At 41.5% G+C, this 16,621-nt stretch overlaps 1 protein-coding gene across 2 annotated transcripts in view; it reads left to right on the top strand.

Moving 5' to 3' along the window:
• Positions 1–16,621, top strand: part of EFCAB12 (EF-hand calcium binding domain 12) — a 28,593-nt gene that overhangs the window by 1,480 nt on the left and 10,492 nt on the right. For both annotated transcript variants that reach the window (XM_077116485.1, XM_077116484.1), the window contains exons 2-4: positions 8,823–9,271; positions 11,851–12,036; positions 14,503–14,659. In XM_077116485.1, the coding sequence (XP_076972600.1) occupies positions 8,823–9,271; positions 11,851–12,036; positions 14,503–14,659 (792 nt within the window). The remainder of the gene's footprint in view (positions 1–8,822; positions 9,272–11,850; positions 12,037–14,502; positions 14,660–16,621) is intronic.

A 16,621-nucleotide genomic window follows, 5' to 3' on the forward strand; every position in this document is an offset into this window, starting at 1 on the left:
TTAAAGGGTCCCCAAAACCAATGGCCAGAGAGGATGGAATTTAGGAAGAAATTTGAAACAGAAATCAAGAGGGGTGAATTTAAAGAAAGAGTGAACTCCTTTTATCTACCTTATCAACAGACGAGTAAAACATATGGCATAAAAATAAATAATAGGGGGACCAAATGTTAAAATAAATTTAGTAGATTGAAATGCTAGTGAGCAATGAAAGGGAGGGGTAAGGGGTATGGTATGTATGAATTTTTTTCTGTTGTCTTTTTATTTCTTTTTCTGAATTGATGCAAATGTTCTAAGAAATGGTCATGATGATGAATATGCAACTATGTGATGATATTGTGAATTACTGATTATATATGTAGAATGGAATGATCATATGTTAAGAATGTCTGAGTTTGTTTGTTGTTATATTTTTAAAAATTAATTTAAAAAGTAAAAAAATAAAATACAAAATAAAAATAGGCAAAAGACTTGAAAAAAAATCTCTCCAAAGAAGATAAACAAATAGCCAAAAAGCACATGAAAAAATGCTCCACATCACAAGTTGTTTAGGAAATGCAAATCAAAACTACAATGTGATCCCATTTCATGCCCACTAGAATAGTTGCTATTAAAGAAATGGAAAATTACAAGTGTTGTAGAGGATGCAGAGAAATAGGAACACTCACTTGTTGGTAGGAATGTAAAATGGCGCAAATGCTGTGAAGACAGTTTGGCAGTTCCTCAGGAAGTTAAGTATAGATTTAACATATGACATGGCAATCCCACTTCTAGATGATACACCCAAAGAAAGTGAAAATAGAGCCTCAAACAAACACTTGTATACCAATGTTTATAGCAGCAGTATTCACTGTAGCCAAAAGGTGGAAACAACCCTAGTGTCTATCAACCAATGAATGGATAAACAAAATGTGGTATATACATATAGTGGAATATTATTCAGCCATAAAAAGGAATGAAGTTCTGATGCATATGACAACATGGATGAACAATGGAGATATCATGTTGAGTGAAAGAAGCCAGACACAAAAGAACAAATATTGTATGACCTTATTGGTATGAAATAATTAGAATAAGCAAGTTCATAGAGTCAGTATCTAGAATATATGTTACTGAAGGATGGGGTGGGAGCAGGGAATAATGATTTAATGCTTAAATTGTACAGAGTTTCTATTTGGGTTGATAGTAAAGTTTTGGTAATGGATGGTGGTGATGATAGCACAACATTGTAAATGTAACTAACAGCACTGAATTTTGTATTTGAATGTGGTTAAAGGGGGAAATCTTAGGTTGTATATATATATTACTAGAATTAAATTTAAAAAAACAACATAGGACTCTACAACATAAACAGTGAAGCCTGATTGTAAGTGATGGACTATAGTTTATAGTACAATTATAAAAATGTTTTGTGAATTGTAACAAATATAAATACAAGGTGTTAATCATAAAAGGGAACTCTGAATTTTATGTATGATTTTTCTGTAAACCTACAACATCTCTTTAAAAAAAGACTTGTTCTGACCATTTAATGTACAATTAAACCCTCGTTCTCACCCCCAAGGATCCCTTCACCCTGCTTTGTTTTTCTCCTAAAGGTTACTGTGTCATAATCTGTCCTCTCTTCCCTAGATATAAGCTCCTTAAGGTCAGGAATTTTGAGCATATCCCCAGTTCCTAGAACAGGGACTGGCATGTGGTAAACCCTCAATAACTGTTTGTTTAGTAAATGAATAAATATAACTCTCCTCTATTTCCTGAAAGAAAAAAAGAAAGAAAGAAAGAATGAAGTTGCCATCAGTCACTGGAAAGGCTGTCTTGGACAAGAGGGAGAAAATCTGTTTTTTTTGTTTTGTTATGTTTTTGGCATCGGTAGGGAGGAGTAGGACCAAGGGTTATGTTCTAGTTTGCTAGCTGCTGGAATGCAATATACCAGAAACGGAGTGGCTTTTAAAAGGGGAATTTAATAAATTGCTAGTTTAAAGTTCTAAGGCCGAGAAAATGTCCCAGTTAAAACAAGTCTATAGAAATGCCCAATCAAAGGCATCCATCCAGAGAAAGATACCTTGGTTCAAGAAGGCCGATGAAGTTCAAGGTTTCTCTCTCAAGTGAGAAGGCACATGGTGAACATGGTCAGGGTTTCTCTTTCTCATCTGGAAAGGCACATGGTGAACATGATGTCATCTGCTAGCTTTCTCTCCTTGCTTCCTGTTTCATGAAGCTCCCTGGGAGGTGTTTTCCTTCTTCATCTCCAAAGGTTGGTGCCACGTGACTCTCTGCTTCCTGGTGCTACAGCATTCTCTGCTCTCTCCGAGTCTCCCATTCTCCAAAATGTTTCCTCTTTTATAGGACTTCAGAAACTTATCAAGACCCACCCAAATGAGTGGAGACACGCCTCTACCTAACCAGCTTAATAACCACTCTTGATTAAATCACATCTCCAGGGAGATGATCTAATTACTGTTTCAAGCATACTGTGCGGAATAATGATTAGAAGAAACAGCTGCCATTTCTTCTAATGGGATTAGGATTAGAATTAGGATTAAATGGGATGAGGATTAAAATGTGACTTTTCTAGGGCCCATACATCATTTCAAACCAGCACATTCCACCCTCTGGACCCTAAAAAAGACATGTTTTCCCCATTCACAAGATACATTCATTCCATAACAATATCAGAGAACCTTAAACCATTTCGGTAACATCACAAATACAATACAAAGTTAAAACCAGTACAAAATCTCAAAGTTAGTTACAAGCCTAGTCTGTCCTAAGGCAATATTCTCTTCTGTCTCTGGACCTGTAAAACTCAGAACATGTTATTTACTGCCAACATATAAAAGAGGAACGTTCATAGGATACATGTGCCCATTTCCATAGGGAGGAAGGAACACAAGGGTCACCAGACCCACGCAGTTTCGAAAACCCACAGGGCAAAGTCCATTAGATTTCAAAATCTGAGTCATTTATCACTCCCACCCTTTCCAAAGGCCTACGCAGAGGCCTGCCTCTCTCCTAACGCAATCTTGGGGGACATTGGGGAGACCACCTTTTTCTCGGCTCCATCCTCTCCAAGCATTGGGGCTGCAGCCGGGCTCTGCCATCTCCAGGGCACATGCTCAACCCCACCATGTGTTGGCAGCCACGTGCTCCAACCCCAAGGAATGTGCTTCACTCTCTCCAAGGCCTGAGGCGGCATGACTCTTCCACTGCAACCAGTGAAAGGCCCATCCTCTGCCTTTGGGGCAAAGTCATCCTCTTCACAGGCTTGGCTGGGTCCGCTCTCCTGGCCCAAGGCTTCTTGACTTCAGACCTCAGCCTCCATGGTTTTGCCTCTGAAGTTATTTTTCCTCCAATGTGTCCCTTCTCTGAACCCCCCAGTCCAGACTGGCAGCTGCTGTGTTTATACAGGTCCCACAGCACTCTCGTCGGCTTTCTATGCAGTAGCCTTGGATCATGCCCATCAGATATAAGGATTTTCCACAAATCCTTCCTGGATAACTCCATGTCCAATCCTGGCTTTCTCTGAAATGGCTGACTGGTTCCACATTTGGCCAAGTCCTCATGTGCGGCACTGTTCTCTGGGGTCTCACTTTCTGGAGGCCCAGAATTTTCCAGAACTTCAATTTCTGGTTTCTTTGTATCCAAGAGTTCAGTTCTCACCTTATCTCTTTCCTGTCACATTTCACTATAAACTGCAAGGAGAAACCAGGCTGCACTTTCCACATTTAATTTGGAAATCTCTTCTGCTAAATATCCAAGTTCATGGCTTTTAAAATCTGCCTTCCAGCCAAAGCCACTAGTCAATTTTGCCAGATTATCTGCCATTTTAAAACAAGGATCACCTTCCTTCCAGTCTGTAATGACACACATCTCATTTCTGTCTAAAACCTGGTCAGACGTATCTTTAGAGTCCACATTTCTACGAAGATTCTCTTCAAAACACTCTAGGCCTTCTCTATCAAGCTCTTCACAACTCCTCCAGATTCTTCCCCTTGTCCATTTAAAAAGCCGTTTCAATGTGTTTGGTATTCGCAAACTGCAGCAGCACCCCATTCTCCAGTACCAAAATCTGTTCTAGTTTGCTAGCTGCTGGAATGCCATATACCAGAAACGGAATGGCTTTTTAAAGGGGAATTTAATAAGTTGCTAGTTTACAGTTCTAAGGCCAAGAAAATGTCCCAATTAAAACAAGTCTATAGAAATGTCCAATCAAAGGCATCTATCCAGGGAAAGATACCTTGGTTCAAGAAGGCCGATGAAGTTCAGGGTTTCTCTCTCAAGTGAGAAGGCACATGGCGAACACAGTCAGGGCTTCTCTCTCAGCTAGAAGGGCACATGGTAAACATGGCATCATTTGCTAGCTTTCTCTCCTGGCGCTGTGAGCCACGAGGAAGACAGCAGGTGCCGCCATGTCACCATGTGCCCTTCCAGCTGAGAGAGAAATGTTGAACGTCATCAGCCTTCTTGAACCAAGGTTTCTTTCCCCAGATGCCTTAAATTGGACATTTCTATAGACTTGTTTTAATTGGGACATTTTCTCAGCCTTAGAACTGTAAACTAGCAACTTATTAAATTCCCCTTTTTAAAAGCCATTCCATTTCTGGTATATTGCATTCTGGCAGCTAGCAAACTAGAACAGGTTATAAATTCCAAGAAAACAAATTCTGGCTCAATAGAAGGAAGTACTTTCTAGCAGTCAGAGTTAGTTGTCCACAATGTTAGGTAGAGAGCTCCCTGTCAGTAGTGCTATACCAGTAGAAGCAAAATTTACCAGGGCCATTGTAGGAAGAGTTCCAGACCTGGGCAGATTAGATTAGTTGGCTTCTGAGAGCTTTCACCACCAATCCGCAGGGAACATTTTCACACAGTCTCTCCTGTAGCTAAATGATAAAGTCCTCTTTTATTACCAAATCCTACCCCCACTTTCCTATGTATTGATGCAAGATCCCAGAGATCACTAGAATATAAGCTCCATGAAGAGGGGGTGATGGGCAGGGAACATTCAAGAGGGTGATCAGGAGAGAGCTCTTTGAGAAAGGGTGACATTTGGGCTGAGAACTTTAGGATGAGAAAGATTTAGCCAGGGGAAAATGTTGAGGAATACCATACCATTCAGAGGGCACAGCATAGGTAAGAATCAAGAGCCAGGAATGAGCTAGGAGAGTTTACACAGAGCCTACGCAGCTGGAGCCTAGTGAGCAAGGGGGAGAGAGAGCAGGAGGAGATAAAAGCAGAATTCAGGTCCCCAGAGTATAGCTTCACCGGCCATGCTAGAAAAGAGCAATGGGAAGCCATTGAAGAGTTTCAAATGGGGGAGTGGCATTATCAGAATTTGCATTTAAAAAAAGACTTCTGTCTGAGGGTTAAAACATGGATTCAAGATCTGAGGAGGGAACAAGAAGAAGGGGTAAGGCCTGTGAGGAGCATGTTTTGAACATGCTCTCCAGGGTAAAGCTGCAACCCCTTAAACTGGCACTCGAAATGACCACTCTTCTTCCCATTAGCCTCCTTCACAGACAATGTGCTTACAACTTGTGGAACTATTTTGTAATCCTAAAGTCCCAAAATTCCACTCCAAAGACTTTTTCCTAGACTGGTCCATCCACATGTTAAAACCCAACTCATTCATTATATATATATATATATATATGTGTGTGTGTGTGTGTGTGTGTATATATATGTGTGTATATATATATATATATACACATATAACATATATATATTATATGTATATAATATAACATATATACAAAGCAAAGAAAGAAAAAAGCAATAATTTTCAAAACACTCTTCAACAAGTGATTACAGAACAGACCCCTGGGTTTGTCATGCACTAATATTCCATCATCTCAGATTTTTCCTTCTAGCTGCTCCAGAACACTGGAGGCTAGAAAGAATATACATATTTTTAATCATCACAATCAACTTTTGTTTTCATTTTTGTGAAAAATAACACATATATATAAAAGCAACAAATTTAAAAGCACATCGCAACAATTTGTTGTAGGACAGATTTCAGAGTCTGGTATGGGTTATAATTCTACAATTTTAGGTTTTTACTTCTAGCTGCTCTAAAATACTGGAGACTAAAAGAAATATCAATATAATGATTCAGCAATCATACTTGTTTGTTATACTCTAACTTCTCTGTATAACTCCACTATCACCTTTGATCTTCCTCCCACTCTTTAGGGGTATCGGGGCTATGCCCACTCTAACTTTTTAATATTGAAAGGGGCTGTTGATAATATGGGATAAAGGGACGGAACTAGTTGATGTTCTGGAAAGACTGGCCCCTCTGGATTTCAGTTTTTATCTGGTTCAGGGATCCATCTGGATGGAGGTTGTAGGTTTCTGCAGTTTACCCTAGTACATGGAAACTGTAGAATCTTACATAATGCCTTAGGTGTTCTTTAGGATTGGTTTTGGTTGAGGTTTGTCAAGTTATGATAGGTAGCAATGTCTAACTGAAGCTTGTGTAAGAGTGACGTCTAGAGTAGCCCCTTGACTCTATTTGAACTCTCTCAGCCACTGATACTTTATGAGTTACACTTCTTTTCCTCCTTTTGGTCAGGATGGAATTGTTGATCCCATGGTGCTAGGGCTGGACTCACCCCTGGGAGTCATCTCCCATACCACCAGGGAGACGTCACCCTGGATGTCATGTCCCACATGGGGAAGGGCAATGATCCAACTCATTCTTGAAGGCCCACATCAAAAGCCGCCGCTTCCAGGATGACCTCAATCAGGCTGAGAGCACCATATTAACCCGTCTGCTTACATACTCTCGTTACTCCACCTTGTTATATGCCAGTGCATGGTGCTCAGGCACCCAGCCTCACTTGGATTTACACTAATCAGACCCAGGCACTTGGTGATTCTCGGTTAATGCTGGTGTGTTGAGGAAAGGAGCAGGGAACCACCATTAGGTCAGTTTGGGAACCAATAGTGATGAGGCAAGAAGGAGCAAGAGATAAAGGTAGAGAAGTTAGCAAGGGTGGGTGGGTCAGACAGAGCCAGGTTAAGGAGTTTGAATTTTATTCTGGAGGCAGTTGGGTGCCATGGAAGGATTTTAAGCAGAAGAGTTTTGGTTTTAGATGGAAAATAATATTGACAATATTTTTAATAATAATGTTAAATCCCTTTCATTTTTAGAACACTTTCATAACACTTATCTCAGTTGCTACTATAAATGGAATTTTTTCATAATTTCCATTTGGATTTTTCATTGCTGGTATACAGAAATACAACTGACTTTTGCATATTGATCTTGGACCCACAACTTTGCTGAATTAAACGAGTAACTCTAGTAGCTTTCTTGTGGAATTTTTGGGATTTGGGGGGGATCATGACATCTGCATATAGAGATATGTTTACTTCTTCCTTTCCAATTGGGATGCCTTTTATTTATTTTTCTTGCCTAATAGCTCTGGCTAGAACTTCCAGTACAATATTAAATATAGTGGTGAAAGTAGACATACTTGACTTGTTTCTGATTTTAGGGGGCAGGCACTCAGTTATTTGCTATTGAGTATGTTAGCTGTGGGTTTTTCATAGATGCCCTTTATTGTATTAAGGAAATTCCCTTCTATTCCTAGTGTTCCAAGTATTTTTATTATGAAAGGCTATTGAATTTTGTCAAGTGTCTTTTTTTCATCAATTGAGATGACCATCTGGCTTTCCTTTGTTCTGTTGATGCAGTGTATTATATTGATTGATTTTTCTTATGGTGAACCATCCTTGCATTCCTTTAATAAATCCCAGTTGGTTATGGTGTACAATCCTTTTAATATGTTGTTGACTTCAGTTTGTACTATATTGTTGAGAATTTTTGCTTCTATATTCAAAAGAGGTATTGGTTTGTAATTTTATTTTCTTGTGCTGTTTTTATTTGGCTTGGTATCAGGTCAATGCTGACCTCTTAGAATGAATTAGGAAGTGTTCCCTCCTCTTTGGTTTTTTGCAAGAGTTTAAAAAAGACTGGTGTTGATTCTTATTTGAATATTTAGGAGAATTTAGCAGTGAAGCCACCTAGTCTTAGACTTTCCTTTTTTGGGAGGTTTTGATTCGGTCTCTCCTTACTGTTCTATTAAGGTTTTCTATTTCTTCTTGAATAATTTTAGGGAATTTGTCTGTCTCTAGAAATTTGTCCATTTCATCCAGGTTATCTAATTTGTTGATGTACAATTGTTCATAGTATTCTCTTATATTCTTTTTTATTTCTGTGATGTCAGTAGTAATCCCTTTCATTTCTGATTTTAGTTATTTGCATCTTCCTTTTTTTTTTTTGAGTCTACCTAAAGGTTTATCAATTTTATTGATCTTTTCAAAGCATCATTTTTTTATTTCATTGGTTCTCTGTTGTTTCTCTATTCTGTATTTCATCTTATTCCCTTCCTCTTGATCACTTTGGGTTTAGTTAGTTCTTCTTTTTCTAGTTCCTCAAGGTGTGAAATTAGGTTGTAGCTTTGAGTTTTTTTTTTAATTTAGGCATTTACAGCTATACATTTTCCTCTGAGCACTCCCTACATATTGAGTTATGTAGTGTTTTCATTTTCATTTTTTCAAGCTATTTCCTCATTTCTCCTGTTATTTCTTCTTTGATGTATTAGTTATTTAAAAGTGTTGCTTAATTTCCAAGTATTTGTAAATTTTCTGCTTTTTTAATTATTATTAATTTCTAGCTTCTTTCCATTATGGTTAGAGAAGTTACTTTGAATGATTTCAATCTTTTAAAATTCATTAAGTCTTGTTTTGTGACCTAATGTAAAATCTATCTGGAGAATAATCAGAAATTCACCTTTTGACCCTCTCCCTTCAAGGGCTCTGCCAGTCTAAGCCTTCTGATGACAATGAAAGCTCCAGCAAGGTCCATTCCTTCAACCCTGATCTGGTTATTGCCCATTGCTTCAAGCAGTTCAAGCAGGAGGACTTCTCCCTGCCACAGAGTCGCCGCAGGATCATCATTGTTCCTCACACGAAGGATCAGATGCCCATCAATTCCAGCCCCCAACCCAGGGCTCCCCCACAGACCATTCCCAGCTTCAAGACTCCAGAAGCTAGGGGAACGCAAGAGCTGCCAGAGGACATGAAGACCTGGCTGAGCCAGAGGTTGAAGCTTCGGAGGGAACTGGAGTCATTTGGCAACTTAGAGAGGTGGCTGAATAACAAGCCCACCTTCACGCCTTCAGAGGCCAATGTCTTGAACAGGATCCACAAGGAGCACATGGCCCAGTCGGAGGCCCTTTTGAATTCTACCAGGGTCACCAAGGTGAGCAGCCCCATTTGCCCGATGACGATCCTAAAGGCTTTAGGGACATGTTGTCATTTTGTTCCCTTGGGTTAGGTAGGGTGGAAATGGTTCCTCCCATTTCACAGAGGAGCCAACAGAGGTCCAGAAGTTTATTGGTTACCTGTTGTTGCATAACAAACGTAGTGACATAAAACAACAAATATTATTATCTCATTATTTCTGAGAGTCAGCAATCTGGCAGTGGCTTTACTGGGTGGTTCTAGCTCAGGGTCTCTCATGAGGTTACCATTTCATGATATTGGCCAGGGCCACCATTATCCAAAGGCTTGACTGGAAAAGGCTCTGCATCCAAGGTGGCTCACTCACATGGCTGTTGGCAGGAGGCCTCAGTTCCTCACCACATGGACTTTCCTATAGAGCTGCTTGAGCTTCTTCAGAGTGAGCAAAACAAGAGAGAGAGCAAGAGGACGCTGCCAGTGCCTTCTAGGACTCAGTCTCAGGAGGTCTTCATTTCAGAAGTTTTACATTATAACTTCCACCATAATGTATTTGTTAGAAGAAAGAGACTGTGTCCTGCCCACAAGGGGAGGGAAATTTAGGGTCCAACCTAGAAGGGAGGACAGTTGAAGAATTTGTGGGCAAATTTTAAAACCACCATAGGAAGGGTAATTCCTGACCTTCCATCTTACTGTTCATATATTCATTGTTCATTCATTTGTCAATCATTCGTTTATTGACATATGTTTGCTGAGGGCCTATGTGTGCCAAGCAGTACTCACAGGACTATTGTAAGGGTTATATATGTGAAGATAGAAGGAAAAGGAGGAACTCTTTTTTGCAAATGTGAAAATAAAAGCTCAGCAAGGCCAAGAGTTTGACCGAATCCATAGAGATAGTAAGTAAATGGCAGACTCAGTACCAAAACTCTCATCTCCCAACTCCTTGTCTCTCTGTGACATTTCCTTGCAATACAAACACTTGAAATTTCTCCCAAGTCAGGTGAATTTCTCCATTGGGAGAATGGGCCAGATAACTTGGATTTAAACACAGTTTTGCTACTTCCTAAATTTTAAACCCAGCTCTGCTCCTTCCTAACTGTGGGCCTCAGTGTCCTCATCTATAGAGTGGGAATAACCATTTTGTCCACCTCTTGGGGTTGCTGGGATGTCTAAATGGATTAATTTATGTAAGGTGCCTAGAACAGTGCTGGGCAAATAGTATATAGTAGGTACTAAATAAATGTTTGCCATTTTTTTATTATTATAGTCTCACTGGTATCATTTGGGCTGGCTCAGGCACTTTGGGATCAGTCCTTGTTATCGTTGTTGTATTAGTGCTAGGGCTGCTGTAACACGTACCATGGTTGTCTTAAACCACAGGAATTTATTGTTGCACAGTTTCGGAGGCTAGAAGTCAAATCAAGGTATCATCAGGCCATGCTTTCTCTGAAGTCTGCAGCATTGTGGTGGTGGCTTGCTGGCAACCCATAATTCTGTCTCTGCCTCCATCACATGGTTTTCTGTCTCCTTCTGGTTCCTGTTTCTCCTCCCACTGTGTCCAAATTTCCTGTGCTAATAAGGACCCCAGTCATACTGGACTAAGGCCCACCCTGATTCAGTCTGTCCTCAATTTAACTAATAACGTCTTCAAAGATCCTATTGACAAGTGGGTTCACACCCACAGGACCAAGGGCTAGGACTTAAACATGTCTCTGTGGGGGATACGATTCCATCTATAGCAACAGTCAAAACCCAAATGTCAAATTCTAGCAAATTGTTTCCTGCCAGGAGCATGGTGTCTATGAATAATCAGTAGGCGAGGCTTAACCCAGCTCTGACATTTATCTGCTGTGTGACCTTGGACAAGTTACTTCAACTCTCTGAACTTGTCTCATTTGTAAAAGAAGAAAATAATACCTAATAGACAGCATCGCTTATTCATTCGGCAGTTACTCAAAGACTCGCTCTCAAGGTGTTCACCTGTTAGTGGAGGAGACACACATATAAACAGTGAATGACTCTACAGTTTGCTACAGGCCACTAACAGAGGTAAATCTCAAACGCTGCAGGAGCCAGAGGAGCAATTAGCTAGAGAGCGCGAGGGCCCATGTAAACCGTCAGGTGTAAGGGATATCATCATTATAAAGTGTTCTTTTAACCTGGACAGAGAAGAGAAGTAGGACTTGGATATGTAGAGAGGGAAAGGTGCTCAAGGCAGGAGGCCCAGCATGAGCAAAAGCTGGAACAGTGGAGAGCCCCACTTGACTCCGGGGACGGGTACGTATTTTGGCACACCCAGAGACCAGCAGAATTATAGATATTGAAGGCAAAGGTCTAGTCCGACAGGAGAGATGTGGAGAATGCAATTTCAGTTTTCATATTGTCCCAGTCTCTCATTTCAGATAAGTAAATGGAGGCCTGGAGAAGCAAAGTCTCCCAGCCATCCTGTCGCAGTTGCCATGCCCCCGTGCTCTCCACACTGTCTTGCTGTCTGTTCAGGGCTCTCCTTCATTTCTTTCTAACTCTGGGGATCACATTCCATTGGCCTGTATCGCATGAACTCTCAATTCCCTGCCCCACAAACTCTGCCTCTTTCAGAAAAAAGCCTCCCGAACCTCCCGCCTCATAGTACCCCAGCTCCGCCTGCCCAAGCCTCCCACCCTGTCAGCCATGTATGACCACCTGCATAGCCGCAAGATCAAGATCCTGGAGATGTTCAACAAGGTGGACCCGGGCGAGAACCAGAGGGTCAGCAGGGAGGAGTTCATCATGGCTCTTAGGGCTGTAAGTATCACTCGCAGCTCCCAGGCTGGGAATGAGTGGAAGGTGCTCCCCCTCTCTGGACCCTCCCCTGGTTCTGGACCATCTGAAAAGTAGACACAGAGCTCAGATGATCAGCCTTATTACTTGGAAAGCCAGACTGGAAAACATGGTTTGACCTGTGGCCAAATCAGATCCCTAAATCCACCCCTGCTCTGGTCTGACCTTGAAACTCCCTACGTGAGTGCTGAGTCTCCAGGTCAGACCCCATAACCATTGCTGTGCCTGGGAAATCACTGTCTCTTGCCCATCAGACCCCAAAACTGAGTACAGAGAGAGCTAGGTCTTTGGTCCTACCTCTAGAGCCCGCTAGAGCTTCTCTATCTGTCAGGTGCACGTGAATCACATGGGAGTTTTGTTAAGATGCAGCTTCTGAGTCAGTACATCCATGTGGGGATGCTGCATTCTTACAGGCTCCCAGTTGATGTGGATGGTACTGGTCCATGGACCATATTTTCATTGTCTATTTAAAAATTAAAATTAATTATAAATATAGGCCTAAGAGCCACCCCCAAGAGAACCTCTTTTGTTGCTCAGATGTGGCTTCTCACTCTCAGCTGACACGACAAGCAAACTCACTGTCCTCCCCCTCTCTACTTGGGGCCTGACTCCCGGGGATGTGGACCTTCCTGGCAAAGTGGGACAGAAATCCTAGAATGAGCTGAGACTCAGCATCAAGGGATTGAGAAAACCTTCTTGACTGAAGCAGGGAAGAGAGAAATGAGACAAAATAAAGTGTCAGTGGCTGAGAGGGTCCAAACAGAATCGAGAGGTTATCCTGGAGGTTATTTTTACACATTAAATAGATATCACCTTTTTAGTTAAGGTGTAACAGAGAGGCTGGAGGGAACTGCCTGAAAATGTAGAGCTGTGTTCCAGTAGCCATGTTTCTTGAAGATGATTGTATAATGATATAGCTTTCACAATGTGACTGTGTGATTGTGAAAACCTTGTGTCTGATGCTTCTTATATCTACCTTATGGACAGATGAGTAAAACATATGGACTAAAAATAAATAAATAATAGGGGGAACAAATGTTAAATGCTAGTAATCAATGTAGATTGAAATGCTAGTGATCAGTGAAAGGAAGGGGCAAGGGGTATGGTGAGTATGAATTTTTTTGTTTTCTTTTTATTTCATTTTCTGAATTGATGCAAATGTTCTAAGAAATGATCTTGATGATGAATATACAACTATGTGATAAAAAAGAATGTTCATATTGTATATTGATTGCTTTTATTAATAAAAAATTTTAAAAATTAATTATAAATAATTAAAGTAAAAATCCACACCAGCCACATTTGAAATGCTCAATAGTCATATGTGGTTAGTGGCTACTCTATTGAACCATGCAGTTGTAGAATATTTCTATCACCGCAGAAAATTCTGTTGACCTAGCGTGGGTCTGGAACTATGGTCCATGAGTCAAATCTGGCTGCCACCTGTTTTTGTAAATAAAGTTTCATTTGAATATAGCTATGCTCATTCATTCACATATTGTCCAGTGTTTTCATGCCACAGTGAGAGTAGTTGAATAGTTACAACAGAGACAGCATGGCCCACAAAGCCTAAGATATATACTATCTAAAAAAAAATGAATCAACCCTCTGGTCTAGATAACTTAAGCTTTTACCAATTTTGAATATAAGACACCTTGAAAAAATGCTTCAGAAAACTGACTGCTGCATCTTTTACAGTTTTAAATCATCACCAAATTTTGTTTTATGATGTAATTATCTGAAAAACATTTCAAAGCATTAAAAAAACAAAAAGATAAAAAGTCTTTAATCACCATAATACAAAGTGCAATATTAAATCTATTAGCCCAAAGAGAGTTCTGATTTTTTAAGGAAGGTTCAGTGAACAGTGACTGCTGTCTGAAAAGCTATAGGACAAAATTATATTTCCTTTAAAAAAATTTTTTTTTAATATTCAATATTGTTGGGAAGGATTATACTCCTCAAAAGTTGCTCACCATCCTTAAAAGAGTAACTCGTGTAGTATTTCTGATCCTATTTTACTTCAGTTTAGAGAGGCATATTTGTTCCTCGTGGGCAAGGATGACAGACATATGAAATCATATGAAATCATTATTCAAATCCAGCATGGTAAATACCTTCACTGAGACTGATACAAGGTGGGATGGGAGCCCAGCAGAAGAACTAACTGACTGTGAAGATGGGGACATATCTGGAGTGGGCTTTGAAGGAGGGATAGGAGTTTTTCAGGCAGAGAGAGAGAGAGAACTGCCTGAGCAAAGGTAGAAGGCAGGGGAGAGCAGGGTGTGTTCGGGGAACGGAAAGGGCTTTGAGCTGGGACACTGGGTGTGAGTTGGGAGCGGCTGTGGATGAAACTAGAAGAGTGGATGGGGTCAGGCTGGCCAGGCATTTGAATTAGAGCCTGCTGGCCTTGGGCTTCTCTGTCCTCAGGTCGGAGTCCCTTTGACCAAGCAGGAGGTGGAGGATATCGTGATCTACCTCAGCTCGCTGGGGAAGCACAACAGCATCACCACCGAGATCCTGGCCAACACCTACAAGCAGTGGTCTCTGGCTCTGCAGAGGAGCACCCACAGATCCAGAAGGGGACGTACGTGCTCCTCCACGCCCCCATCCCCTGAGGGAGATCGCCCTGGCCGCTCCCAGCACTCACATCCCAAGTGCCACACACTCAGGCTCCCTGTGGGGTGGCCAACGTTCTGAGATTTCCGGGCCCACTGGTCCACTCAGGAGTAATTATTTTCTTGAGCATCCAACCATTCAAAGATGAACAAAGCCCAGCCCATGTCCTTAAAGGACGGTCCTCAAAGGGTAGTCTCAGCCCCCCACAGCCCATTGCTAGATTGACCCAAAATGGGAAGTCTTTCCAAGTTCATTTGTGCATGGGTCTAAGGCCTTCTTACTGTTAATTTACATGTTATTAGGAAAGAGTTAACTAATATTTCTCGTTCAGAAACAGAACGAGCACATGTTCAGAGTTTACTGGGAATCGATCTTGGCATTCTTCTATCCAGGTATTTGCAGGGCTGCCTTGAACAGTATGCGTGTTGTAAACAGGGAAGACTGGATCTGAAATCCAGCCCAAGCTCCACTTGTCAGGCTGTGTGCTTGTGGGGCCACATCTGTCCAGAGGCAAATTAGAAATGAACCAGCTCTAGCCCTGGTTATAAATATACTCCTTAACATGAGTGTGCGTCATGTTTCTTTGTATTTTAATGCTACTGTGAAAACAAACAAAAAAACACACAAAGAAAACTGAACTACACATAAAAGATCAAACCTACCCTTGATCACAACTCACCCATTCTATTGCCCTCCCCAAATATCATTTTCCTCTTTCTAAAATGAATAGACTTTCCTCTGCCCCCACCAGGTTGGCAGGAACTTAATCTCAGATGTATTTGGCTCCTCTGCTTCTCTGAAGGTGGAAGTGGCCGTCCTGTGCCGATGGTCAGTACACACCCAGGCAGCCCCCTCAGAGCGTTCATTCCTCTTCCCAAGCTCTCCAGCAGAAACTTCACCCGCAGTACCCACATTTCCAACCTTATCTCAACAGGCTGCCCCACAGAGGCACTGTCACCTCCAGACAGGGTCTCTGCTACTCTGCAAGTTCACCGCCACTCTTTCCCCCAACAGGGAAACTGACACCCCACAATCACCCCCTTTACACATTGCCACTCTGTAATAGTAATCCCCAGAGTCCTTCCAGGATGCTCCCCACTTTGTTTCCAGTGCATTCTCAGGGTGGCCTCCAGTCGGGTGTGTGTCCTGCTGATGCTCTTTTTGCCTTTTCATTATAAATTACCAAAATTCATCATTATCTCTGTAGTTGGCTGCCAGTCATTTGGCAAATTCTGCAGGGTACCATGATGCATATTTACAGGAGAGGTAGTTGAGGCATAATATTTTCCAATAAATAGACTTGAGCAGTTATATTTCAGTGCTGTCACTGAGTTCATTTTCCCCTGAAGTGTAGCTGTGGATAGCGTGAATGGATTCAGGCGACTCTTGCTTTGCCCAAGTCAGCTGTGTCAAGAGTTCGAATGTGTGGCTCAGAACAGCCAAGGTTGTACCATGTGAGAAGTGCCCCCTGTGGGCCAGAGCTTTACAGCATTATTTCAGTTTATCTTCCCAAGTTCCTCAGAGCTCAGGGCTACTATTCATGCCTCCCCATGGAGGAAGCTGAAGCTCAGAGAGGTTGAAACCTCTTGCCCATAATCTCAAAACTAGAAGTTGGCAAAGCCAGGATTTGATCTCAGCTTGACTGAGTCAAAGGAAGCCTGAATCATGGGGCAGTGGAATTCTTTCATTCATTTGGATATTTATTGAGCAACTACTATGTGCCAGGCACACTTACAGGAACCAGGAGCACAGCACAGCACAGTGGTTGAGTGGAGTGAATGAGGGGTGAGTAGAAGGAGATGGGGTCAAAGGGGAGGTAGGCTAAGACCAGGTCCTTCAGGGGGTTGTATGCCAAAGAAAGGACTTTGAGCTTTAGTCCAAGTGCCATGAGAAGTCAGTAGGAAGTTTTATGCAGGGGAATGAGGTGCTC

Source organism: Tamandua tetradactyla, chromosome 9 (genome assembly GCF_023851605.1).
Source record: "Tamandua tetradactyla isolate mTamTet1 chromosome 9, mTamTet1.pri, whole genome shotgun sequence".
Classification (NCBI taxonomy): domain Eukaryota; kingdom Metazoa; phylum Chordata; class Mammalia; order Pilosa; family Myrmecophagidae; genus Tamandua; species Tamandua tetradactyla.